Here is a 12,877-nt window from a genome sequence, read left to right as displayed (position 1 = left end):
AGATGACTATGCTCTATAATAGAAAAAAGAAATCTTAGAGTTGAAACAAAATTCTTGTTCAAAACTGAAATATATATATCACTGTATTACAGTATGTTTAGAAATTAGAGAAATTATCCTCCAATCTTACTTCCTTAATTCACTTAGCATTTTGCCACGTTTCTTTATTCATACACACACACACGTAAAATACATGTGCATTTATTGATATATGCATAAAATACTTATTTTTTAATGTATATATATATAATGTATATATATATAATGTATATATATATATACATTAAAATGTATTCAACAGAAATATTTTCCTATAATGTTGAAAACTATCCCTGCTGTTAAACATTAGTTTGTTTCCAATTCTTTACCATTGTAAATAATGTGGTGATGTATGTATACAGACATACATTTTTTCTATATAAATCCCCAGAAGTGGAATCATAGGACCTAAAGGAAAATTTATATGTATGAATATATATAAAGAGCTCATAGAGCTTTTAATAGAGGTAATGGAAAAGGATATAATATTAATAGATGTAGGTAGTGGGTAATGTTTCGGCTCTTGGGCTGGGTGATGGATTTATATCTTTACATTAAAAAATTAAAAAAACAAAGCTTGTGGAGGGAAGGGATGGGAGTATAAGAAGAGAAAAAGTTCTTTCATTTCCCTGGAAGTTTTCCTTCAATAGATTTGAAAATAATTTTAGTAAACATACCAACTTGACTCGAAAATCTTTAGTGTTTCCTTTTTTCTTCTCACAAGACATTGCTCCTCTGCTATTATTAACAGTATTTAGCTGCTTCTACTGGTTCTATCTAGTTTAGAATTATAAGAAAGCACTGAAAGTAGTGAACTGGGAACTAAACTTCTTTTGACAACAAAGGGACCACACCTTAGAATGATAGTATGCTCAAGTATTGGCTCTGTTGTAGCTGCATGCCCCTTCTCTTTTTGTTCTCTCCTTACTCTTTCATTCTTATTTTTAGTTCTAATTCCCTTTTCTTATTCTTCTTGTGTTCTACCTTTCCTCTTTTTTCCAAATTTGCTTTTGTCTCTTTTCCTTCTGCATTGGGATAATTTCAGGTGAAAGTAACAGATATTTGAATCAAGTGTATATATTTCCCACATAACTGAAAGTCTAGAGATAGGGTAGGCTCTAGGAGTGGTCATATGGCAACTCAATAGTATTATCAAAGAATCTGGTTCTTTCTGTCCTCTGCTTTACTGTGCTTAGTTAGTATTAGCTTCATCCTTAGGCTGGGAACAGAAGACTGCAGCAGTTTCAGACGTCACATTTATATGTAGGAACAATCTAAAGAACAGAACCTTGCTCTTCCTCTGTGTCTTTAGAAGTGAGGAATCTTTCTTAGAAGCCCCTCACTTGATTCCCCTCACGTCTCATGGGCTAGGATGGGTCACATTCTGTTGGTGGAAATTCTTATTGCCTTGCCTGCATTCCGTTTTCTGGACTATTGCACCCATATCTTAGCTGCTGGGACTGTTGATAACTAATAACTCCCACCTTCCCTGGAAAATTACCATTAGGTGACTAAGAAGAGCCTCTTCCCTACCCCTGCAGTGCTTCTCTCCCTGTAGACTGCAGTCAATGATTGACTGAAACATGGGTGAATTAGAAATGCTGACCCCTTGCCTCAGGGTAATTTCAGGACTTAAGTTTGTGGTGGAATTTTACCCTCTAGAGTTCCTATAGGATCAGGCTGAAGTTAAATTATAGCAGAGGCCACATCCTTACTTAATTTCTTTCCCTGCTGTTTCCTGATTCCCTTACTCCCTTTCCGAGAGCATTCCCTCCTTAAATCATGTACATGGATATCCCTGTCTCAGACTCTGCTTCTAGGGAACACAATCTAAGAAACAAACCCTTTCTTATACTGATCTTTGGCAAAGAAGATAGGGTTACCATGATTGGCTTGCATTAATTTTTTGGGATTGAATGAAGTCTGGAAGCCAACCCCACGATCACTATACTTTTCTTTCTCTTCTTTCCTTCCCCTGTTCTCTGTATTTTTATTAGTTACTGCCTTGGATTTTCTCTTAAAGGCTTAACAAAATGCACACCAATATAAAATTTCAAAGTTAGAGGACAGTTGCAATAATAATATGACAAAACCCATACGGGAACTCCAACACACCCCACACACACATATTCAGATCTGCCCACTTTTAACATTTCACCACATTTGCTGCATCATTTTTTCTATCCACTCATCCATCCATCCATCTGGTTATCTACCTAATTTGCTATCTATTTTCTTAACATTTGAGAGTAGGTTTTATATATCATGTTCCTTGAACCCTTAAAATGTCCATGTACATTTCCCAAGAGCACAAATTCTTTTATGTAACCACCTTAAGTACAGTTACTAAGTTCAAGTAATTTAACATTGATATAAAGCTTGCGGTCTATACTCCAGTTTTTTCATAAGACACTGTACGTTCTTTTGGGCCTTCTCTCTTCTGTTATTAGTTTCAGTCAAGAATCACAGATTGCATTTAATTGTCATTGTGTATTCACTTTTTTTTTTTAATTATGGAAGCAATGTATACATTAACTTTCTGATCTCAACTACTCCTAAGCATACGATTCAGTGGGATTCATCACATTCACAATGTGCTCACCTCACCACCATCCATTACCAGAACTTTTCTGTTACTCTAAATGAAACCCATTATGCAATAATTCTCCACTGACCTTCCCCCTTCTCTGGTAACTCTACTTTCTGCTTCTAGTTATTTCATGTTAAGTGGGACATGTTTCAGTTTATCACAGAGCTACTATTATTACATCATTTTGTGGATGACAAAACTGTTAAGTAACTTGCTCAAGGTCACACAGGTAGTGAGTGATGCAGGCAGGGTTTGAACGCAGTCAAGGTCCAAAGCCTGTACTTAGCCACTTTGTTGTTAATACGAGAATTAAAAATTTGTCCTTTTAATATTTTTTTCAATCTTATTTGACTGTTCTTTCTTACTTTTAGGGAATTTGATAATATAGAGAGAGTCCTCTTGGGGAAGAGAATACCAATTTCTATTAAGACTTGTGATTATAAAATACAAATTTGATCTTCTCATCACTATTATTTCTCTTTAGGTACTCCAGTTCAGAATGATTTGCAAGAATTTTTTGCAGTAATTGATTTTGTAAATCCAGGAATCTTAGGTTCTTTGTCAGCCTATAAAAAAATATATGAAGAACCCATCATTATATCAAGAGAACCTTCTGCTTCTGAGGTATAACTTACTTTAATGAATAAGTTAAAAAAAATAGAGTAGGATGTCTGGGGAAATTATGCATAACTGAGTATTATTTTAATTAAAAAAATTATTATAGTGAATGCTTTATTTTTCCTCACTAACCCTCATCTCCTCATTTTAGTAAATGATAAAATTCATAAATAGGCACTTCACAAAGAATTACAAATGACCAGTAAACATATTAAAAATGTTCATCCTTACTGGTTTTGAAAAAAGCAAACCAAAATAACCATGAGGTAACTTTTTAACTTTTCTATTGGTTTCTTAGTTGATTGGATTTACATTGTTATAGCAGGTGTAGATGAGAATACCACTTCTTGCTGGTTGGAATGTAAATTGGTACAACTGTTCTAGAGGAAACTTTGACAACATGTATCAAAAACCTTTAAATTGTGTATATCTGTGGCCTAGCAATACCACTTTTCAGAATTTATTGCAAGGAAATAATCATAGATTTGCTTAAAGATATAGCTCTAAGGGTTAAGAAAATTAGAAACAAATTATATATTTAAAGGTAGGAAAATAGTTAAATTATGGTCTATATATTTTATAGACAGTTTTTTTTACTCTAAGATACCACCAGTTGTAAGGCATGCCATTATTTTATGTACCACTAAGTAGAAAATTGATTGTAAAAAGCATCCTGTTTCAGAGAAGTTAAAGTGTGAAAAAATGTATGACTCAGAATTAATGAAATATAGTAATTAATCAGTAAATTATTGAACATTTTCCATATACCAGGAACTATAAAAATAATGGTTTATGTGATCATTTAATGAATAATGTTCATGATACATTACTTAAATTTGATCACGTTGATTTGTTTATCCAGCACATATTAAGCATCTAAAGTGTGCTAAATATCAATTGCTAATGTCAGAGAAATACAGTGATGAAACAAACTGACTGGTTTCTTGTTCTCATGGAGCTTTATCTTTTAAGATTCTGTTCTTGTTACAAACACAAATAAAAATAAAACATTTACCGTATTTGCCTATTTATGCAAAGAAGAAAGATTGGGAATATATACATAAAAAATCTTGACAGCAGTGTTTCTTTATGGTTGATTAAAGGTGTTAATTTTCTTATTTTTGCATAACTGCATTTTTTTACTTCCTCAGTGAGCCTATTATAATAAAAATTGAAATTACTTTTGTATTAAAAATTGAAAATAGTTTTACAGTATAAGAAAAATTTCTATGATTTATATAGAAATAATTTGTACATTAGAAAATTTAAAATACTTAAAGTTTTTGTGGGATCAGAAGTAATGTCCCCCTCTCATTTTTAAATTTAATTTTATTTATTTGCATCTTCTTTCTTTTTTTCTTAAATCACTTTAGCCAAAGGCTTGTCAGTTTTATTGATCTTTTCAAAGAACCAACTTTTGGTTTTGTTAATGTTCTTTATTGCTTTTTTTTTTAAATAGATATATATTTACTAGAGAAGTTTGTAATTTAAAAAACAATTATGTATAACGTGTAGGATTCCTGTATATCACCTACACCAACATCTTGCATTATTGTGGAACATTTGTTACAAATTATGAAAAAGTGTCATCAAAATATTGCTAGCAACTGTGGTCCATAGCTTTCATTTAGTTTATTTTTCCATACAGCCCCCTATTATTAACACCGTGTATTAGTATTATACATTTGTTATAGTTCATGAGAGAATGCTCTCATATTTGTTCTGTTAACCATGGTCCATCATCCATCACATGGTTCACTGTATTATATAGTCCCATGCCTTGAACATTTTATGCAAAGTGTACACTCAGTGGTTCTCACTTTCATCACAAAGTTGTGCAGCCATTGCCTCAGTAAATTTTTTAATGTTTTCCTTAGTCCAAAAGAAAAAAATACCATATCCCCTATTATTGACCCTTGGTATTGATATAATATCTTCTTTGAATTTGTGTATCCATAAGTTTTGATATGTTGTAGTCTCATTTTTATTTGTATCAAAGTATTTACTGATTTCCCTTAATATCTTTTTTGTCCTAGTGAGAGTATGTTATTTAACTTCCATATATTTGTGAATTTTTCAGTTCTCTGCCTGCTATTGATTTCCAGCTTCATTCCATTGTGATCAGAAAAAGTGCTTTGTATAATTTCAGTCTTTTTAAATTTATTGAGAATGGTTTTATGATCCAACATGTGGTCCGTACTGGAGAATGATCTATGTGAACTTGAGAAGAATAAATAAATACCCCGCTGTTTTGGGGTGCATTGTTCTGTATATGTCTGTTAGGTCTCCTCCTTTACTGTCTTATTCAAGTTCTCTGTTTTCTTATTGATCTTCTGTCTAGATGTTCTATCCATTGATGAGAATGGTATATTGATGTCTACTACTATTACTGTATTGGTGTTTATTTTTCCCTTAATTTTTGCCAGTGTTTGTCTCATGAATTTTGGGTTTACTTTTGTTAGGTGCACAAATATTAATGATTTTTATTTCTTTTTCGTGGATTGGCCCTTTGGTTCATAGATAGTGCCCTTCTTTGTCTCTTGTAATTGCTTTTGACTTAAAGTCTATTTTGTCTGATATTAGTCTATCTACTCCCAGCTTTCTTCTGGTAACTATTTGCATGGATTATTTTTTTCCATCCTTTCACTTTCAACCTGTTTGTGTCTTTGGATCTAAGGGCGTCTCTTGTAAACAATGATTGGATTGTGCTTTTTAAATCCATTCCGCCAATCTATGTCTTTTGATTGGAGAGTTTAATCCATTAATGTTAAATGTTATTACTGTAAAAGGCAGTAATTATTTCAGCCATTTTGTCCTTTAGTTTTTGTATGTTATATCTTTTTTGTTCTTTTTTCCTTTATTGTAGCCTCCTTTTCTGTATAGTTTATCTTTTGTCATATATCTGACTGTTCCTTTTCTTATTTCTATTTCTGTGTATTTTAAAAATTCTTTCTTTGTGGTTACCCTGGGGTTGTATTATATAACCTACTAATTTGAAAAGATATCATAGTAGTCAGCCAAAGGGGTGCTGATGCAAAATACCAGAAATTTGTTGGTTTTTATTTTTATTCTTTCTTCCTTTCTTTCCTTTCTATTTTTTTAGTTCTCTCCCCTTCCTCCACACCCCCCCCCCCCACCCCAGTTGTCTGTTCTCTGTGTCTGTTTGCTGCAGCGTTCTTCTTTGTCTGCTTCTATTGTTGTCAGCGGCACGGGAATCTGTGTTTCTTTTTGTTGTTGTTGTTGCGTCTGCTTGTTGTGTCAGCTCTCCGTGTGTGCAGCGCCATTCCTGGGCAGGCTGAACTTTCTTTCGCGCTGGGCGGCTCTCCTTATGGGGTGCATTCCTTGAGTGTGGGACTCCTCTACGTGGGGACCCCCTGCATGGCACAGCACTCCTTGCGTGCATCAGCACTGCGCATGGGCCAGCTCCACACGGGTCAAGGAGGCCCGGGGTTTGAACCGCGGAACTCCCATGTGGTAGATGGACGCCCTAACCACTGGGCCAAGTCTGCTTCCCTGGTTGTATTTTATAAAGGGTATTTATTTGGGGTAGAGACTTAAAGTTACCAGGCCATTGGCAGAATGGGTAAGTTACTTCCCTCACCAAAGTCTATTTCCAAGTGTTGGAACAAGGTGGCTGCCGACGTCTGCCAGGGTTCAGGCTTCCTGGGTTCCTCTCTTCCCAGGACTTGCTTTGCTCTGGGCTGAGTTTTTCTCTCTGGGCTCAACTGCTATGCTTACTTCACAAGGTCATCTGTAGAGTATGAGGCAAATGGCTCTGCCTCTCTCCCCGGGGCTTCTGCCATGTATAAGGAGCCATCTCTCTTCCTTTTGTGTTCTTCTCCTGTGTGTTCACTTCCTGGGCTCCAGCTCAAAAGTCCAGCTTCAAAACTCCAACAGCAAAACTCTGTCCTTTGTCATGCCTTTTATCTGTGAGTTCCCACCCATCAAGGGGAGGGGACTCAATGCTCTACTGACGTGGCCCAATCAAAGCCCTAATCATAATTTAATCATGCCTAGGTACAGACCAGTTTACAAACATAATCTATTTTTGTAATAGATACCATCTTAGCTTCAGTAGCATACATGTTCTCTGCTCCCATATCCATTTCCTCTCTTTATGTTGTTTTTGCCCCGCATCTTTATATTTTGCACATCTGTTATCAGGAAATATGACTTTTTCTTGTTCTATTGTATTCCAACTCTAATAGGAATTAAAGAGTAGAGTTATATATTGGTGATACGGTCTATTGGGTTTTGGGTTACCTATTTATTTACCTTTACTAAAGATCTTCACTTCTTCACACTGCTCCAAGGCACTGTCTCCTGTCTGCCTTTCAATCTGAAGACCTTTTAGCAACACTTGTAGGACAGTCTTTTGGTGATTAATTTCTTAGTTCCTGTTTATCTTTAAATGTTTTATTTTTTAAGATTTATCTATTTATTTCTCCCCCCTCCCTCCATTGTCTGCTCTCTGTGCATTTGCTGTGTGTTCTTCTGTGCCTGCTTGTATTCTCATTAGGTGTCTCCGGGAACCAATCCTGGGACCTTCCAGAGTGGGACAGAGGCAATCATTCTCTTGCATCACCTCAGCTCCCTGGTCTGCTGTGTCTCCTCTATGTCTCCTTTTGTTGTGTCACCTTGCTGCGCCAGGTCTCTGCATGGGCCAGCACTCCTGTGTGGGCCAGCACTCCACGTGGGCCACCTTGCCACATGAGCTAGCTTGCCTTTACTAGGGGGCCCTGGGTATTGAACCCTGGACCTCCTATATGGTAGACAGGAGCCCAATTGCTTGAGCCATATCCACTTCCCTCTTTAAATGTTTTTAAGCTCTTTTTTTTTTTTTTTTTTAAACAAATTTGGTTTATTTAAATGGCAATTAAATTCACTTTTTAAGATTATTTTTGAGTGCCAGGGCCAGGGATTGAACCTGGGACCTCAGGTGGAGGCCAGTACCCAATCACTGAGCCAAATTGGCTCCCCTCTCCTTCATTTTTGAAGGACATTTTTGCTGGATAAAGAATTTTTGGCTGGCAGTTTTTCTCTTTCACTACCTTACCTATATCCTACTACTGCTTTCTTGCCTCCATGGTTTCTGATGAGAAATTGGTACTTAGTTATTAAGGATCTCTTGTATGTGACAAATCACTTTTCTCTTGGACCTGCACCTTTTAGGATTCTCTTTCTTTCTTTGCATTTGATATTCTGATTATTATGTTTCTCAGAGTAAGTCTCTTAGGGATTATTCTGTTTGGAGTATGTTGTATTTCTTAGACAAGTTAAGACATATTTGTCTTAAGAGTTGGGAAATTTTTGGCCATTATTTCCTCAAATATTTTTTCTCCCTTTCTGTTTTCTTCTCCTTCTGGGACACCCACAATGCAGGTTTGTATGCTTCATGTTGTCACTGAAGTCCCTGAGACTCTCCTCAGTCTTTTTTAAATTATTATTATTATTATTTATTTCTCTTCCCTTCCTCCTGTGGTCTGCTTTCTGTGTCCATCTTCTGGGTCTGCTTGCGTTATTAGGCACTGGGAAACTGTGTCTCTTTTTTGTTGCATCATCTTGCTGCATCAGCTCTCTGTGTGTGCAGCACCACTCCTGGGCGGGCTGCGGTTTTTTTTCACGTGGGACGGCTCTCCTTGCAGGGCTCACATCTTGCGCATGGGGCGCCCCTGCGTAGGCATGGAACTCCTTGCGTGTGGTGGCACTGCTCATGGGCCAGCTTACCACATGGGTCAGGAGGCCCTGAGGATCAAACCCTGGACCCTCCATATGGTAGACGGATGCTCTATCAATTGAGCCATGTCCACTTTCCTGCTCAGTCTTTTCTACTCTTTTTTTCTCTGAGTGAATGATTTTGATTATCCTGATTTCTCGTTCCCTAATTTTTTTCTGCCTGTTCAAATCTGTTGTTGTCTCTAGTATATTTTTAATCTCCATTATTGTATCTTTCTTCCCCATAAATTCTGTTGTGTTTCTTTTTACACTTTTAAATTCTTCCTTTTGCTCACACATTGTATTCTTAATATTCTTTCGCACTGCCTCCACCATTAGTTAATTTTTTTGCATATTTTCCTTTTTCCTTTCATGGATGTGGTAGATGTTTTTGGAGTTCTTTGGGTAATTCCAAATTCTGCTTTTTCTCTGAAATTTTTAATTTATTCCCTTGAATGACCTGCCTTTCTTCATATGGCTTATAATTTTTTGTTGAAGTCTGGGCATCTGATATTGTTATGTGTTAACGCTGAAGGTCAGTTTTTCCTCTCTTGCCTAGGATTTTATTGTTAATTGGTTTTGTGTTAAGCCCTTATTTGATGCTTGTTCCAAATTATTCTGGACCTTTAGAGTAGTTGGTGTTTTAACTCTTCAGATTTTCTTGCTTCTTCCTCACTTGGATTATATGGTATAACTTTTAATACTGCCTTTTCTTGTGTAGTTGTTTCAGCTCCAGTAAAAGGCTTCATTTTCTTTCTTCCTTCTCTGGGAATCTCGATCTGTTCTTTTGGTTTTGTACAGAATTTTTTCCCACCTCTATGAACCGTTTAAATTTTCTCCCTCAGTGCCCCCATTTCATTACAATTTTCAATCTGAGACCTGTTCTAATAGCACTTCAGTTCCATCTCCCCTCTGTTGTTTTTTTTTTCCTGTATGACTTTTCTGATCTGGTTTCTTCCCTATTAGGGTATCTGGGAGATTGAGTAAACAGTTCTGCATTAGTCTCTTTTTTTCCCCTGGGGGCACTTTTGTATGCTGCCCTCCCCAGCCACTTGCATTCTGCCCTGGGTCTCTGTGGACTGGGGTACCTGTGCCTGGATATGCATGGGATTTTTAACTTGCTGCTGTGAATTGTTCCGTGGTCTTCATCTGCGGTGGGAAGAACCCAGCCATGCTGCTTCTGTGTGGTTCGTAAGCTGCATGGGGTCTGGACACTTTGGTCCAGGATGTAAATCTCCTATCTGATTTTGATGGTTGTCTTTTTCTTCAATTCAGCATTTGTGGAGTCCTTCTCCAGTCTCTACTGTACTCTCAAGTTCTAAGCAAGTGTGATTTGAGCTTTTATTAGTGGATTTTGAGGGGAGACTTTTCCTAGGGATGTGTTATTTGGCCTTGTTGTTGACATCACTCTGACACATATTTTTGACTTACTAAAATGTAGTAGTGTTTATTGAACAACTTGTATTGATTTGGAAAGAATCTACAATTTGCTATGGTAGTAATTTCTTGGCCTATAATCTTAGTTTTAGGCTGTGAAAATACATTAGCTTCTAAGAATTTGTCCTATCCGTTCTTTAGAGTACGTTTAAGTCTATATACCCATACAGTCTTCATATAAAAACTTACTTTCAGAATAATTTAGTTTGTAAATTTTTGATTTCTGATGGCTTTTGATGGTACTAGTAACCAAACAATTAGAAATCTGTGGCCTAACTTAATTAAATGATTATGCTGAACATTGAAAGAGATCATGGTTGGTTGTTTTTTCTATCCCCAAACTTGTATTTCATTTCTTCTGTTTAAAATCAAATTTGGATGTACGCAATTAGTAAATGACATATCAATATAAAATGCTTAATATTCATTTTAACAGAATGCATTTTTGTGTATAACATTTTTATTTTAAATCTGTTGTTTTTCATTAGGAAGAAAAGGAGTTAGGAGAGAAAAGAGCAGCTGAACTTACTTGCCTCACTGGACTCTTTGTCCTTAGAAGAACCCAGGAAATCATAAACAAATACCTTCCACCTAAAATAGAAAATGTAGTCTTTTGCCGACCAGGGGCACTACAAATTGAGCTTTATCGAAAACTGTTGAATTCTCAGGCTGTCAGATTCTGTCTTCAAGGGTTGTTGGAAAATAGTCCACATCTAATATGTATAGGAGCTCTTAAAAAACTGTGTAATCATCCCTGCCTTTTGTTCAAGTCTATAAAGGTAAGACCAGGTCAGGAATAGGAGATGAGAGTTCTGTGTCATATGAATTCAGGAGGGCAGATTGGGCCAATCCCTGGGGTTGCATTTGTGGATTTTCTAAAAGGTCTTCAGCCAACCCAGTATCATTTTACTCTAGATCGTTTTCGGCCTCCTGCTTGTTTTTCAGAACAGGTTCACATTTCTAGAGCTGAACTAGGGTTGAAATGGGTCTGAGATCCTGTCTTCTAGACTTTTTGCCCCATGCCTTTTGGCACCTTGTTTAATACTGATATGTTCTACCTTCCTATTTTATGTTAATATAGTCAGTCAAGTTTGTTTATTTAGGAAACGGACTTTGGCCCAGTGATTAGGGCGTCCGTCTACCATATGGGAGGTCCGCGGTTCAAATCCCGGGCCTCCTTGACCCGTGTGGAGCTGGCCCACGTGCAGTGCTGATGCGCGCAAGGAGTGCCGTGCCACGCAAGGGTGTCCCCCGCGTGGGGGAGCCCCACGCGCAAGGAGTGCGCCCGTGAGGAAAGCCGCCCAGCGTGAAAAGAAAGAGCAGCCTGCCCAGGAATGGCGCCGCCCACACTTCCCGTGCCGCTGACGACAACAGAAGCGGACAAAGAAACAAGACGCAGCAAATAGACACCAAGAACAGACAACCAGGGGAGGGGGGGGAATTAAATAAATAAATAAATCTTAAAAGAAAAAAAAAAGTTAGTTTGTTTAGTGATAATAAATGCAAAATTTACCACGAAGAAATAACTTATTTTTTTCACATTATGAAAGTGATACTGGGGAGCAGATGTGGCCCAAGTGGTTGAGTGCCCACCTCCCACATGGGAGGTCCTGGGTTCGGTTTCTGGTGCCTCCTGAAAAAACAAAGACAGACGAGCAAAACAAAGGAAAAAACCAACTCAGGGAAGCTGATGTGACTCAGTGGTTGAGTGCTGGTTTCCAACATATAAGGTCCTGGGTTCAATCTCTGACATCCGGTACCTCAAAAAAAAAAGAAAAAAAAGTGATACTGATAGTTGTATGAAATTTTTAAAATTCAAAAAATTTCAAAGAAGAAAATGAAAATCATCCATAAACTTTCCAACCAGAGAAAACCACTTTTTAAAATTAATAATAACCTTAGTTAACATTTATTAAGCACTTATTATGTACCAAATACCATGCTAAATAAGTGCTTTTCTAGTATTGTTTTACTTATTCTTCACAAAAACTCTATGGAATAAGTACTAATATTATTATGCCATATTATGATAGGAAATAGGGATCAGAAATGTATATATATAATTTTTTGGTAGAGAAACTTATTTTTAATGATACTCTGCTTACTTTTTTTTTTTAAGATTTATTTATTTATCTTCCCTTCCCCACCCCTCCCGTTGTCTGCTCTCTGTGTCCATTCACTGTGTGTTCTTCTGTGTCCGCTTGTATTCTTGTCAGTGGCACCAGGAATCTTTGTCTCTTTTTGTTGTGTCATCTTGCTGTGTCAGCTCTCTGTGTGTGCAGCGCCACTCCTGGGCAGGCTGTACTTTTTTTTACGCTAGGTGGCTCTCCTTACGGGGCGCACTACTTGTGTGTGGGGCTCCCCTATGCAGGGGACACCCCTGCGTGGCACGGCACTCCTTGCGCACATCAGAACTGGGCGCTGGCCAGCTCACCACATGGATCAGGAGGCCCTGGGTTTGAACCCTGGACCTCCAAT

General features: G+C 37.2%; 1 protein-coding gene across 1 annotated transcript in view; it reads left to right on the top strand.

The window, feature by feature from the left end:
- RAD54B (RAD54 homolog B) overlaps positions 1–12,877 on the top strand; it is a 125,774-nt gene that overhangs the window by 92,678 nt on the left and 20,219 nt on the right. The window contains exons 9-10 of the mRNA XM_012518128.4: positions 3,114–3,253; positions 10,888–11,178. Of these exons, the coding sequence (XP_012373582.2) occupies positions 3,114–3,253; positions 10,888–11,178 (431 nt within the window). The remainder of the gene's footprint in view (positions 1–3,113; positions 3,254–10,887; positions 11,179–12,877) is intronic.

The sequence above is a fragment of the Dasypus novemcinctus genome, chromosome 14, assembly GCF_030445035.2.
Source record: "Dasypus novemcinctus isolate mDasNov1 chromosome 14, mDasNov1.1.hap2, whole genome shotgun sequence".
NCBI classification, from domain to species: domain Eukaryota; kingdom Metazoa; phylum Chordata; class Mammalia; order Cingulata; family Dasypodidae; genus Dasypus; species Dasypus novemcinctus.
Note: the sequence above shows the minus strand (reverse complement) of the source record. Positions and strands in the feature narration are given on the sequence as shown.